The sequence below is a fragment of the Trematosphaeria pertusa genome, assembly GCF_010094035.1.
Source record: "Trematosphaeria pertusa strain CBS 122368 unplaced genomic scaffold BU26scaffold_26, whole genome shotgun sequence".
Taxonomy (NCBI): domain Eukaryota; kingdom Fungi; phylum Ascomycota; class Dothideomycetes; order Pleosporales; family Trematosphaeriaceae; genus Trematosphaeria; species Trematosphaeria pertusa.
Genome location: NW_022987237.1, coordinates 363,118 through 376,835, shown reverse-complemented (window position 1 = coordinate 376,835; position 13,718 = coordinate 363,118). Strand labels below are relative to the sequence as shown.

At 52.0% G+C, this 13,718-nt stretch overlaps 8 protein-coding genes across 8 annotated transcripts; 4 read left to right on the top strand and 4 right to left on the bottom strand.

Annotated features, from left to right (window-relative positions):
* Positions 1-724: 724 nt before the first annotated feature.
* Positions 725-2,716, top strand: BU26DRAFT_535563 (TolB, C-terminal domain-containing protein; the record flags this gene model as incomplete). The annotated part of the gene is made up of 2 exons (XM_033831292.1): positions 725-1,304; positions 1,362-2,716. 2 exons carry the CDS (start codon positions 725-727, stop codon positions 2,714-2,716), a joined length of 1,935 nt encoding a protein of 644 aa, XP_033676037.1.
* A 795-nt stretch (positions 2,717-3,511) lies between these two features.
* On the top strand, positions 3,512-5,060 carry BU26DRAFT_611228 (uncharacterized protein). Its single transcript, XM_033836054.1, has 3 exons — positions 3,512-4,031; positions 4,083-4,604; positions 4,663-5,060. Exons 1-3 carry the CDS (start codon positions 3,617-3,619, stop codon positions 4,785-4,787), a joined length of 1,062 nt encoding a protein of 353 aa, XP_033676036.1. The 5' UTR covers positions 3,512-3,616; the 3' UTR covers positions 4,788-5,060.
* Positions 5,061-5,613: 553 nt separating this feature from the next.
* BU26DRAFT_572265 (uncharacterized protein) lies at positions 5,614-6,280 on the top strand (the record flags this gene model as incomplete). The annotated part of the gene is made up of 2 exons (XM_033834230.1): positions 5,614-6,163; positions 6,210-6,280. 2 exons carry the CDS (start codon positions 5,614-5,616, stop codon positions 6,278-6,280), a joined length of 621 nt encoding a protein of 206 aa, XP_033676035.1.
* A 175-nt stretch (positions 6,281-6,455) lies between these two features.
* On the bottom strand, positions 6,456-7,511 carry BU26DRAFT_525563 (uncharacterized protein). The gene is made up of 2 exons (XM_033830532.1): positions 7,190-7,511; positions 6,456-7,046 (listed from the first exon to the last, which is right to left on the bottom strand). Exons 1-2 carry the CDS (start codon positions 7,443-7,445, stop codon positions 6,466-6,468), a joined length of 837 nt encoding a protein of 278 aa, XP_033676034.1. The 5' UTR covers positions 7,446-7,511; the 3' UTR covers positions 6,456-6,465.
* Positions 7,512-9,252: 1,741 nt separating this feature from the next.
* BU26DRAFT_544664 (glycoside hydrolase family 18 protein) lies at positions 9,253-10,666 on the top strand (the record flags this gene model as incomplete). Its single annotated transcript, XM_033831747.1, has 4 exons — positions 9,253-9,477; positions 9,559-9,615; positions 9,667-9,734; positions 9,787-10,666. The coding sequence occupies 4 exons, from the start codon at positions 9,253-9,255 to the stop codon at positions 10,442-10,444; spliced, it is 1,008 nt and encodes a 335-aa protein (XP_033676033.1). The 3' UTR covers positions 10,445-10,666.
* A 71-nt stretch (positions 10,667-10,737) lies between these two features.
* BU26DRAFT_586619 (uncharacterized protein) lies at positions 10,738-11,943 on the bottom strand (the record flags this gene model as incomplete). The annotated part of the gene is made up of 3 exons (XM_033834663.1): positions 11,435-11,943; positions 11,235-11,366; positions 10,738-11,170 (listed from the first exon to the last, which is right to left on the bottom strand). The coding sequence occupies exons 1-3, from the start codon at positions 11,560-11,562 to the stop codon at positions 10,738-10,740; spliced, it is 693 nt and encodes a 230-aa protein (XP_033676031.1). The 5' UTR covers positions 11,563-11,943.
* Positions 11,626-11,850, bottom strand: BU26DRAFT_525560 (uncharacterized protein; the record flags this gene model as incomplete). The annotated part of the gene is made up of 1 exon (XM_033830531.1): positions 11,626-11,850. The coding sequence occupies one exon, from the start codon at positions 11,848-11,850 to the stop codon at positions 11,626-11,628; it is 225 nt and encodes a 74-aa protein (XP_033676032.1).
* Positions 11,944-11,946: 3 nt separating the features above from the next.
* Positions 11,947-12,937, bottom strand: BU26DRAFT_525559 (uncharacterized protein). Its single transcript, XM_033830530.1, has 2 exons — positions 12,885-12,937; positions 11,947-12,833 (listed from the first exon to the last, which is right to left on the bottom strand). Exons 1-2 carry the CDS (start codon positions 12,914-12,916, stop codon positions 12,434-12,436), a joined length of 432 nt encoding a protein of 143 aa, XP_033676030.1. The 5' UTR covers positions 12,917-12,937; the 3' UTR covers positions 11,947-12,433.
* Between the last annotated feature and the right edge of the window lie 781 nt (positions 12,938-13,718).

The window sequence follows — 13,718 nt, the reverse complement described above, 5'->3', positions numbered from 1 at the left end:
AACCGCCGCCGCCGACCTCGACCTCATCCCTTGTCTTTGTACTACCATCGTACAACCAAAGACCAACCAAAGCAACCTCTTAATTTATGAAGGCAAGTGGACGCGTGGATCCAGATTTGCTTCAATTTCGGTCTCGCTTTCGCACCGAATTCCAGGCGCCCTGGGTTCCGTTTCCACGCCCATGGCACCTTCGAAAGGCCGGAAAATTGTGCTCGGATCTTGCATGTGGCCCAATCTTGGTAGATGTAAGTAAGTCACGTTAGATCTCCGTTTCTGTCACTATACGGATCGACGCGCCTGTTCCTGGGTGTACATCTAGTAAGCTCAAAGGAAATGTCTCCTTGACGCGTAAGACCATCATTCAAGTGTGCCTCTGCCTTGAGCAATCTAGGGATATGGATTGGAAGGACCTACCGCTTGTCTGGGCGATAACGTCCCGTCCTGTCCAAGCCCCAGCAGCTAGGCACTAGAGGTCTTGGAAGCTGCGAAATCCGGCTAGCGGTCGTTTACTGCCCGGGAGAAAGCCTGTCACGGACTTGGAGCAAGGAAGCTTTCGCACATTAAGAGCCTGGAGATCGATTTCTAGCCGTCCTGATAGGCCCAAGTAAGATTTCGTCGGATGCTAGCCAAGCTGCCACGTACGGATGAAGTACCGCGAGGCGCGGTATAAAGGCCAGGAAGAACATTGTTTCTTCTTCACGGAACGAGCACACGGGGCCAAAACATGCGTTTTTCAATTCTCCTCACAGCCGGATTTGCCTCCGTACTCACACTCGCCAACTATGTCGCGCTACAAAATAGCTTCGACACGGCGCTAGACGCTCATCAGGCTCGAAGTCTTGGTCAACGTGCCCCAGGCAAGAAGGGCGTCTTCTTGATGAATCGCATCGGACCGTCTACCTCGGAACTGTACATCGCAGACGCGGACGGCAGCAATGAGCGCAAGTTCCTATCTAACTCCTCGCGGTTCGAATACCACGCATCTTTCTCTCCGGACGGGCAGTGGATCACCTTCACTACTGAGCGCAACGGTGACGGTAACTCAGACCTATATCGCTGTCGCCAAGACGGCTCGGGGCTCGAGAAACTGGTAGCCACTCCATCATTCGAAGATGCCGCAGCACTGTCGCCCGACGGCAGCAAAATTGCTTTCGTATCCACGGCGAACGGCTACAAGGCCAACATCTGGATCAAGGACATCACCACTGGCAAACAGCTGAACCTCACCAACACAAACTTGGTCGCCGGAAACACTAGTCTACCAGATGGGTATTTCAGGCCAAGCTGGTCGCCCGATGGAGAGTGTAAGTCAGGACTGGGATCCAAATATCGAACCCTTTCTAATCGTGCCGGTATTTTAGGGATCGCCTTCGCGTCCGATCGCAACACCGCGTGGCGCGGGCATGGAAACGGAACCGGCTGGGAACATACGCAGGAGCTTTCCATCTATGCGATCCGCCCCGATGGAACTGGATTTCGCAAACTAGTGTCGAAGGCGGGCTACTGCCTGGGCTCTCCCAAGTGGTCGCCAGACGGCAAACGTGTTCTCTACTACGAGATTGCCACCGAAAATACTTGGGGCGCGCATCGACCCGAGTCCCTCGCCACCGTCGTTTCGCAGATCGTGTCCGTCGACTTTGAGACCGCCAGCGATCGTATTGAGCATACCTCAGGCACGGGTCTGAAGTTGTTCCCACAATACGTGACGCAAGACGCCATCGGCTACCTTGTTAAGGGAGGCTTCAACGAAGGGCTCAACTACACTTCGTATGGGGCAGGTCGTGCCTCGTTCTTGAGCAAGATACGCTCACCGGCCTGGTCACCAGACGGCACAAAGGTCGTCTACGAAAAGCAGGGCTACGACACGCGCTCAATGGCAAAGTCGCTCTACAGTTGGGACCCCGACTGGGAGTACCGGTTCACAGACGTCTTCCCGACCCTATCGAGGCAAGGTCGGCTCAGTATGACGGACAAGCAGCTCGGCAATTCTTCCATCGTTTCCCTGAACCCCGACGGATCCAACCTGAACGTCATCTTTGACTCAACCACGACCGGCGAGTTAAATGCTTCGGAGATTGCTCGGGGCCAGGATGCTGCGTTTCAGCCAGCATGGTCTCCAGATGGGCAATGGATCGCCTTCGGGCTGGGATCATTCCTACAGGCCCGTGCCTCCAACACTGCCAAGATCTATAGAGTCAGAGTGAATGACTCTTATTACGAACAACTCACCGACGGCGAAGTCAATTCTGGTTTCCCAAGCTACTCTGCCGATGGCCGCTATGTGGTTTTTCGGGAATGGGGCGCCCGCTTCGGCCTGCGCATCATTGACCTCAATACTAAGGAAGTACGCGTGTTGACGAATGCGACGGATAACCTGCCAGGCTGGTCGCCGGATGGGGAACTCATCGTCTTCACCCGCAGGGTGTCTTACACGAATTTCGACGTTTACACCATCCGCCCCGACGGTACGAACCTACAGGTGCTGACCACGAGTGGAGCCAACGATGCGCATGCAGTGTGGACCGCGGACGGGCGTATTATGTACTCAAGCGGCATGTATGGCTTCCGGGAAGAGGCCGCCCTCTATGACGACACCTTTCAACCGTATGGTCAGATCTTCGTCATGAATGCTGATGGCTCCGGTAAGCGCATCCTCACGGACAGTATGTGGGAAGACGCGATGCCGTTGTATATTCCCAATGAATTTCTATCTTGAGCTAGGCGAGATATGAGTGTGGGGTAAGACCGGAACGGGGTTAAGTAAGATAAACGGTGCGCAAGCTACAACGTTGACGCGAAACCACGGTCGCTAAGATTTCGTCTCCGTATTGAATTCTTAAGCGTGCACCAGAACATAGGCCATAATGTTTAGAAATATTTCCAGCGAAAGACATAGGCCTAGGTATATAGCACCCTTGCGTATACTTTAGCACGCGCATCCGGTTAATCGGACTGCAATCGGTTCATTGCATCGAAGGTCTGCGGGACAGCAACTCCCTTTTATCAGGATCCTAGGGAGCTCGCTGAGGTGTTCTGTTGACCTCATGCCCTATCGGTACTCCCTGTGTCATCGTTCGCAATGTCAGTGAGTCACGATCAGTCGACGCAATTCTACACTGACTGCTCTAACAGTCATCGTCGACGGAAGTATAGACTCACTACTGACGACTCACCTTATTAAAATCACACAGTAATTGTTAAAGATATTCTCCTTTCGCTGCGAACTCTCCTTCTTTCCTACATTCTACACTGCAACCAAGTCCGCTTGGAACCTCGCAAGCTTTTATCTGCGCACAAACACAAACACCGCTAGGAGATCACTCTTCTTCTTCATAAACATACGACTCGTTCTCGACACCCACCCTTGGAGCCGATCATGAGCTACAACCCCCCTCCTGGATATTGGAGTCCGAGGAGGCAACCTTCTACTCCTAGCTATAGGACTAGACCTCCCCACCACCCACCCCCTTCCCTCCCTGCTTCTACTCCTAGCTATAATACTAGGCACCCTCATCCCTCAGTTCTGGGCCTCCCTGCTTCTTCCGGGCCCCTCGTAGGACACCCATGGATATTTTCACAATGCCCCCCGCCAATCCCACGACCGATTCCAAATCACATGACATACAGCAATGTACACCCACAGGCACTCACGAACAACGCTGCCCCCTCGGCGTCGGCCGGTTTAAATCCACCATCGCAGACCAAGTCAGGAGGCTATACCTTTGAGAAATTCGTTGCTAAGGCTAAGTCGATATACCTTGTTAAGATCGATCCCTACAACAAGTACGAATCGCCAGAAGAGTACACGAGGTGTCCAGAAAGAACGTGGGGTATTTACGAGTACGACGCGTCAAACAAACTGAATGCAACGATTCTACAATGGCTTTACCACATCCAAAAGTTCGAGAAGGAGGAAGCGGTGGAGTTGCTAGGTGTAAGCGAGAATAGTGATTGGATAGAGTGGGTCGGGGTGGCTATATTCCGAGGCCAAACGATTCCGTTTCTTTCTGAATCCGGCTGCACTCCAAATGGTAGGTCCAGATATGCCACGTCTGAGTTATTCAAGGCTAACGAAGGCAAAGTGTACGATCGTGTCATGTCGTCTGCCATGGAAAAGGGTATGAAGGGGAAAGCTCAAGAAGAAGAAGAGGTAGAGGCTCGCGAGAACACGAAACTGATAACGGATGGAAACGAACTCAAGGAAGGGCGCCCGAAAGCTCCAAAGGTCAAGCACGTAGACGGATTCATCCCTTTCGAGCCCGATAAACGAAACCGTTTCAGAGAACTTCTCGGAACATTCGATCAAGACACCTGGAAGAGCAAGAAATGGTTCCTGGTGAGATATGCCCCATCCTACGCCTTTACAGGGCAATTTGATGCAAGAGGACCCATACATGAGCTCAAGGAGACAGGTGGGGGTGAGGGCGTGATCCTTAAGGATGACAATCCAGGCGGGAAAGAAATGCGGGACTATTTTGCGAACTTTCCTGGAAAGATACATGTCATCGAAATCACAGAAGAGTACTATGATGGAAAGCTCTATCCCAAACTCTTCGGCCCCGGCAAGGAAGATTTCAATGGAGTCAGAGGCTGTACAGAAGATGGTAAGTCTCCAATCCCTATTGCCGACCTCATTGGATTAACTAACGCGACGGTTCGCAGTGAGGAATGAATACGAGAAGCGATTTCGAAGTCGAGAGGCTACGAAAGCATGGGTCAATGGAGGGACATCAGAACTCCAAAAAGCTTCTGATTCTAGCGATGATGAAACCGGTGAGCAGGAGTGAAGGGAAATGTACCCATTGGTGCGGGCCCTGGATATCTTGTAATTTTGCAGTTTGCCACTTTGGTAACTCCCTTGTGGTCTTCCTTGGCATCTCTCTTCTCCATAGGCGGCCTTTTGGCGGACTTTCTTTCATCATTTTCTGTAATTTAATGTTTCCTTCCATACTCATGATTTCGAGGTTTGTCTTGTGTTGTATGCTTTACTTCGTGTGTATACGGAGGGCTGTGCTGTTCGGCACCTGCTTCCATAGATAGTTTTCACTTTAAAAAAGTGCTCACTTCACTCTTTGAAATACAAGGAAGAGAGAAAAAGCTCTCGAAGAGTCGGGCGGCGGATTGCTGCGCAGTGTCTGCCCGTTTCGATTCCCTCTTTGCGAATGATCTAACCTAGTTCAGTCAGCTACATGTGACTCTGAAAGAGTGATTCATGAATGTGGAGTATAAGCGAATAGGAGAGGGGAACTTCCTTCCTTGCTGCGATCCCGGAGCGGTGTATTCGTGCCCACGCGGCCATGAGGATGCCAACATAAAGCAGCAACGAACGATAGAATTGCACAATCCCCCAATTTCGTCCTCAGATCTTCATAGATCTCGCCCATGACTCTACTCTGGGACTCAGTGCGAATCCAGTCAGTTCCTTGACTCGTGATTAGACTCATTATACCGGGGTAGTAAGTGTCACATACGAGTATAAATACTGCAACTCTCACGGCCTTTCCTTCTTCCTCTTTCACCAACGAACCTTTGTCCGTATCAGACCCTGCTATCTCCCTACAACGAGTCTACCATTTCTTCAACAAATCATATCTGCAAGCGCGAATACCAAGCATGAAACTAATCAGGGACGACATCTATGAGGACATAGATATTCGGGACCTCGGAATCGAGCAACAAGCCGTGGAACCGGAGTTACCTCGCGGCATTTATTGCGACATCTCCGACGATGAAGTGGACGAGGATGCGATCGGCAGTCACACACCCGTTCCCGGCTTTATTCAAGCGAAGAGCGACAGAGGTCTACCTTTGCATACCCGACACCGAAACTATCCGCTGGGCTACCTCATGACTGAAAGATACAAACTAAAGGATTGCCTCATCGTCAAATACCCAGCATACAGACTGTACATGTATGAATCATCGGACAATACATCGAAAATGGCGATATACCGTACCAAAGTCCAGCCTGGAGGGGAGGGTATCATCGTGAAGGAAGATGGAAAGCCGTTCAATGAGGGTCTAAATCCGATCTGGAATCTGAAAGGGTTAGAGTTTCGACGTGCAAAGAACTGGAAGGAAGTAGAAGTCTTACTCCCCCATGGTAAACCCGATTATTGCCTCGAAAAGGCGTTCAACGGGGCTCTCGGCTGTTCTGAGCATGGTACGTACTCCATCGCGCTCCATAATTACCGCTAATGTTCTTAAAGTCAATCAGATGCTCAAGGCCAGGAAGCTGAGAGGTATTTGGTTTGAGCTGCGCCGGGAGAGTAGGCGCTAGAGGCATTTCTCCTGTCAGGATATCTCTGTCAACAGCCGGAGTGTCGGCTTTCCTTCACACCTGAACTTATCTTTTCAAGTTGGAAGTTAATGTACTAATAGAAATCATTTCCTATTCTAGTCTGAAGTGAGTTTTCTATGATCCGTGAAGGGTGTCAGTTCGCTGAAAGTGCCGAGAGGTGATCTTTATAGCTTCGAGGCTCCGTCCTTCATGGCCTCAAAGTCCTCACCCTCCACGCTATCCACACCATCCTTGACTAGCCTCTTAACCGCTGCATCCACATCCTCGTCTCCGTCCAGCATATCGACCCAGCCCCTCGCGCCTTCAGTCTCCAATACCACAGCTATTGCCTGCGCAACAGTCTCACGGCTAACCTTCCCTTGGCATGTAATCTTCCCCATCATAACTCCGCCTGCCTTCTCTGTAGTCAGAGTTCCGGGCCTTAAGCTAATGCCACAGAACCTCTCCTTTTCCGGAATACCCTTCTTCGCTTCATCGTCGAACCGCTCTTTCGCGAGCACTGTGAGGACTTCGTCGGCAGCGACCTTGGCATTATAGTACGTAGGCAGGATCTCGTTATTGACTTTCTGAGCCAACTCCCAGTCTTGGTCGGACCACCAAGAAGGCCGGCTGCGGCGCGATGAAATGTAGGAGACGGTGAGGAACTTCTTAATGCTGGGCGTGTGGATGCTGGCTTTCGTAAAGGAGATAGCGGCATCGCGGTCGATGGCCATTGTACGCGGAGCACCTCCACGTCCTCCAGCGCCTGCCCGTACGTTAGCATGCCGCAGGGGCTCTCGATGCTGGACTGCGAAACCGAAAGTGATCACATCACGTGATGTCCGCATCACCTCGACGTGACTCGGAGATGCTTCAAGATAGGGCTCCGGAAAGGGGCAATGCACTCACCAGCGCTCCAGACAACCCAGTCTGGCTTCACTTGGTCGAGGATCTTCTGTGCGTCCCCTTTGCTCTTCACATCTTCCACGCTACTAATCAAGACATCCAACTTTCCTGGCTGCCCTTGCCCTAGCTGTTCGATGGTGGCTTTCTGCTCCGGCGAGCGAATCATACTTGTGACGCTCCAGGATCGCGCAAGTAGAAGAGGAGTCAGAAGCTGTGACACCTTGCCGTGACCGCCGATGAGCAAGATCTTGTGAGCCATGTTTGACGTGAAAGACGGAAGACTAGTGTGTGCAGTCTTTATTAAAGGACGAGGAATGAGCGGTTAGAATGAGTTGGTGATAGTGATTGACTTGCTTTCGCGAGTTATATGGATCCCGCATGCATTGGTAATGCGGAGACGATCTCGCGACCCTGACGTAGTGGGTGGCTCGGCCCAACCAAAGAGATTCCAATGACCAAGTGCAGATATCTATTACTATTCAACTCAGTAGCCCGCAAGCTGAATAATTTGAAATCGCCGAGAACACGTTGATGGTTAGGGCGAATGTTAGTCCTCGTGAGGCGGGGAGAGTTGCGGAAGGTTGAGGCAGTGCACGGGCCTCTGAGTGATCCGCAGCTTTCCTGAAGGTGAGGTGACTGGAGCGGCGACGTCACCGTCAATCCGCCAGTCTTTCTATATCCTCGTCTCGCGCCCCTCAATCCTGGCCCTCATCCGTTCAATTCTCGGAAAACATTCGGATGGTGGCACGACCGAAAAAAGAAAGCACTGGGCATTTCGACTTGATGCCTTCTTTCGAAGCTACTGCAGCCCGCTCTGTGGACAATATCTCAGGCTCCACAGTCTCGCGGTCTTCTCCCCTGGGTTTCTTTCATGAAAGCATCCTCCGTGCTTCGTCCCCTGCAAACATGAAAGTCTCACGCGGGCGACGGATGCTTCTCGCATCACCAGGACTTCTCATCACTCCCGTTTGCTACTATACAACCGCTCGCTGGCCTGAACGGAATGAGCTTAAAGAGTCGCTACACTAGCGACGTACGCTGCTCACGCAACAAACCTAGAATGAGACCTCGTCCTGACATCTGCGAATAGGAAGTAGAGCAACCGCAGCCAGCTCAAACCCCGGATACCGGCCCACCACCATCGTCAACCATCTAGTTCCAGTCGATCGATGTGGACGGCTTTACCACGGTTGCCGAAGCAATGTGCCCTATCTGCCATGATCTTTATCCAAATATGCGCAAGCTCCGGGCCTGTGGCCACTTCCTTCGCGATGCTTGCCTTCGTAGACTGGTCTCAAGCGATCATCGTAATCGATACTAGTGCCCCAAGTGTAGAAGGCCAATGTTCGATCTACCTTCATCATAGGAGAGTAGTCGCTCCTCTGATATTTCTGGGGAACAAGCAATGCGACTTCATGAGATTTGAGTCTTCCATACCCTGTTCTGCTTTGCGCCACTTACTTTTTGTCTCTTACTTTTCTTATTTCCAGGTCGACTCCTTTGTTGCTCACACCAATGAGTCACGCTTCGCATAGTCAACAGGTTATCGAGTTCTTACATGCCCAAGTTGAACTCGAACTTACCATCGTCTATCCCATGACCAGATCGTGATACTGGCCCAACACTCCCCTATTGGCAGTGCTGCCCGTCCGCCCGGAATATCAGGAGCGAGGAAGTGCATGCGGAGGTGGAGCGCTGGCGGTCGGTATCAACCACTACCCTTCGAGTGCCGTCGCTAGTCTTTCTCGAAAAGCCGACACACTGTCTCCGAAGCGGTCTAGACATGGGGCACAGTCATGGCAAGTCGGTGTTGGGTATTCGTCACCGCAATCTCGGAGAGGGGCTGACACTAAACTCGGACCTGGCGATGGGTCATTCGTGAGAGCCTGAGTCTGCTACCCAACCCGCTCGGAGTCATCCCTTGACTCTTTCGCAGACGAGTATAAAAGCTCTTCGCGACCGAGGAAACCTTCAACACCGACATACATACCTATATCACACTTCAACTATCTTTCAAGTCTCCCCAAGCGACTACATTTCTCATTGAAATCATACAGAAATCCCAAATGCGAGCCCCGGCGATCTTGTCCCTACTGCTCGTAGCGGCCCGCAGCGTCTCTGCAGGTTACGATGCTGGATCCAACAGCAACGTTGCCGTCTACTGGGGACAGAATTCTGCTGGGTTTAGCACCAATGACCCGACGCTCCAGAAGCGGCTTTCCCACTATTGTGATAGTAAGTTCAAGAACAGTTGTAACCTTGCCATTTGGACACTGTACCCCAAGTTTCCAGTTCACTGACTCTTCCATAGGCGACGATGTTGATGTAAGATTTGTCCATGGTTGGCTTTACTCCTCCTAACTCCACATTAGATCATCATCATGGCGTTTATCGTTGAGCTTGATGCTGGGAGTGGAATTCCGACACTGGTAAGTAGAATGGAGTCGCTCCCTCACTTGACGGAAGCTTACAATAAGTAGAACTTTGCGAATGACCTCACAAACTGCACTACTGACGAGAAAGGCGTTCCAATCTGTACCGAAATAGGGTATGTTGTCGCCCCCGATCTCTTGGACTCGCATAATTAACGAACTCGCCAGAAAGGATATCGGAACGTGCCAAAAGAACGGCAAAACGATCCTTCTCTCAATTGGCGGCGATGCGGGCGCCAAGATCGATTTCCCAACCGCAGAAGCCGCAACCAAAAATGCACAGTTAATCTGGAGCATGTTTGGCCCCACACCAGCATCTGGCGAGAAGCCTTCGCGTCCGTTTGGGGAAGCTGTCATCGACGGTTTCGATTTGGATATAGAGACCAAGCCACAACACTACGCCGAATGGGCGCACAAGATGCGCGAGCTCATGGGTCCAGCCAAGGACGGCAAAGGCTACCTGACCGCTGCACCACAATGTCCCGTACCGTCCGGTAACCCCATCGGGTCCATCCTCAACGGCACTGAGTTCGATATGTTCTTCGTCCAATTCTACAACAATCCCTGTGGCCCACACAACGAAACGTACACTTTCTCCGACTGGAACACCTTCGCGCAAAACAAGACTAAGGTCTTCCTCGGCCTGCCAGCAGATGTGGACGCGGCCCCGAGTGGTGGGTATATAAAGCCGGAGGAACTTGGGGAAGTCATAAAGGAGACGAAGGATAACGACATGTTTGGCGGCGTGATGCTCTGGGATGCGAGTCAGGCTTGGACGAATGATAACTACCATACGAAGGTCAAGCAGGCGCTGAAATCGTCCTAGAGACGGACATCTCTCCCTTCTCTTCTATCAAGCAGTGCTAGCTTAGGGCACCGCGGGATTTGGATTGTACTATCACTATCTCCTATTTCTTTTGTGGCATGTATCATGGTCAGCTCTCTTCTATCAGGCGGTGCTAGTCCCTGGGCATTGCAGGATTCAGATTTGTACTATCACTTTCACTTATTTTATTTTGTAGCATGTATCACACTCATTTGTCTTCTCTCCTCTTCTCCCCCTATGCACCGTTATGAAACCTCTAGACCTTTCCGTGACTTCTTTCTATTGTATGCATATCACGCCGCCCACGCAGTCGCCGTATGCGTAACCCACTGCGTCCCGCAACTCCCATCACACCTCCCCAAACACGTCCTACTCCTCGTCACCGTCGGCGTAACGGGGCACCCTTCCACGGGGCCCCCGGGCACCGTCGTCCTGCTCAGATAAATGCAATCCGGCGGCGGGCAGTCCAGCTCATCCTCAGGGCACTTATTCGTTGCGCTGACGGTCTTCGTGTAGCACGGCTTAGTGTGCGAAGGGGGCGGCGTTGTTGCCGGAGGAGCCGTAGGACTAGATTTAGTGATAATGCTGGGAAGGCAGGACGAAGAGGCGGCTTCTGTGCTGGTGAATGTCGCGCAGCCGGTTGGGCAGGCTGTTTGGCAGGGCAGGAAGGAGGTCAGGACGGGTGTTTTGGGGCAGCGTGTGTTGGGTCCTGGGATCGTGGTTGTGCTGTGTGTATGCGTGCTTTGTGAGCATTTGTTGAAGTGAAGTGGGGTGAGGAGTGGGCACGTACGTTAGCATTGCGCACATGGGCACGATACAGGGGCGCGTGGGCTCGAAGGCCGGACAGCCGTTGTTTGTTACGAAGGATGTTGCTGTGTAGCAGGGGCATGCTTTGGGGGCTGTGTCGGCTGCGAAGGAGGTGCTGTAGATGTTAGGTCCTGTGGTTGTGGTTGTGGGTTGAAGCAGACAATGCGGCACGGAGAGACGTACCTGAAGAAGAGCGCTGCTGCTATAGCAGCATATTTCTCGATATGAACCATCGTGTCGCTATTGTTGAAGTTCCTCCTTCCTACTAATGATTGTATAGATTGAAGCGAGCACTGCACAATCGTCCCCATACATATATTCCAAACCCATCTGCCATCGTATTCCACAAGTCTTCCTCAATTTCCACAAAGTACTCAGGCCGGCCCTTGCATGAGCAACAATAAGTTGCTTCCCCGGATCCACGCTCCGGATCTGCATGCCTTTGAAGCCAAAGCGGCTAGTTCAACGGTCCGGTTAGCCCGGCAAATTAGACTTAATGATCCGCAACGTTCGTGCTGGAAAGTCGTAGTAAGTAGTACGAGAAAGAACCTCTGCCCAGCCCGTTTCCCGAAAGCGATGAATGCGAGGAGAGAATACATCGTCACACCACCACCACCACCACCACCACTCCCATTGAAATGAGGACGAGAGCGAACGATCGACAACTATTCACGTGCCCGCCGCTGTGTTACAGTGCGCACCTGCATTCTAGAACAAGCAAGGAGGGAAGAAACACGAAGTGGAAATTTCTAAGAGAGCTATAAATAGCACCTTGGCTATAACTCCACTGACGCAAGGATCAACGGTTCCGAGATGCTTAATTCGCCTAACGGGCTCGAATGACGGACACGATGCTTGGCAATTTCGGGAAGAGAGCTGCTGTCCCAGGAGGAAGATTATTGAGCAGTCTCGCGAGCGTTTGGTGATGCTGAAGTCCTTCGGGAAACTTAAACTCGTGTTGAGCTACGGTGAACATATCCCTCTTGCTGAGCCTGAGCCACCACGTCCCTTTGCTCTGAAATCGCATACCCAAAACCAAACTACAGGAAACCGTCAACGCCTGAACCATGGAGGATGTGCATTCTCTTTCTTCTCGGAGCGCCCGTTCCTGCCTCCAGCTTCCTAACACAACCTCTTCCGGCCAATACACCAAGAATCCAGCAAAGAGAGAAACGGCCACACCTAATAAGGCGTAGGCCTCGCCGTCGGACAGCTCGCCCTTACCACCTCCCAACTCGTCGCACACCCCGTTGGACACTTCGTCGGACAACTCGCATACACGGTATCCGTCGCCGTCCTCGTGCAGCACGGATCCGTATTGCAAGGCCACGTGATAGTCTTGAGGGAGAGACACGCGGGCCGCGTGCACGTCAGTGTGTTAAACGAGCATGTCGACCACGGCGCGGGCGTATCGACTCGGGTGATGTAGGACGGGCAGTGGCGCTCCCGGTAGGTGGTTGTGGTGATGGTGGTGACGTAGACGTGAGGTGTGGAGGCGGGACAGGTGTTGATGGGCGGGATGGGGGTGATGGCTGGGGATTTGGGGACAATGTCTTCGGCTGGGTGGGCGAGGGTGAGAGCGCTGGGGTGGTTAGTGGTAGTGCGTTGGTGTGGAGGGTTTATTGGGACTTACCAGAGGCTCAGAAGGAGGGTTGTGGGAAGCATGATGGGCAGATTTGTTGTCTGTTGGATATTCGAAGCTTGCTTGAGCGTATTGAATGGGGATGCACTTCCCTTTATGTTCTCGCTCGTCTCATGACATGTGTGTGGATGGGGCAGTCCATAATTTACCGTTAGCAGAATGCGGAGAGAAATACGGGATCACGAGAGACGATGAACAAATCGAAGACGACGGCGTCTAGTACAACGCCTCGTATACCGGCTTGGCCGCCCTAATCGGTCCATTGTTCAACGATCAAGCTTGGCCAGTTGGTTGAGATTGGTAACTGATGATATAGTCCGTGCATGTAACTTTTCGAATAAGCTTCTTTACTCCGCCTGTTCACAGTAATGCTGACATATTGTGGCGCCGTCCGGTTTGTGACGGATGGCCGGTACTATCCTTGGATGAATCAATATTGCGCGAGGACGGAAATGAACGTGACCACTTGAATGTTGCGGCTCAAACTACACTCTGCCGTTGAAGCCCCGGACGTCTCCCCAAAAAGGAGTTCTGGATGGTTCCAGAGATCAAGCGAGACTGAGGCCGAATGCAGCCGAGCGAGGGAGAGTTGGGCAAAATCGTGATTCTCTGCCTTGACGAATCCAGTCGATGGAAGTCAGTCCTCGCGTCGAGAAGAGAGCGTGATCTGGCATGACCTTGAACATGCCCTATTGACGCAACGAAGACTAAGACATGATGGAACAAAAGAAGCTTGTTCAACCATTCGACTGTCGATCCGGCGTGGTATTCCGAGACCCTCTTGCGAGCCCAACGCCACCAATGCCAAGGATATGATACAAGTAT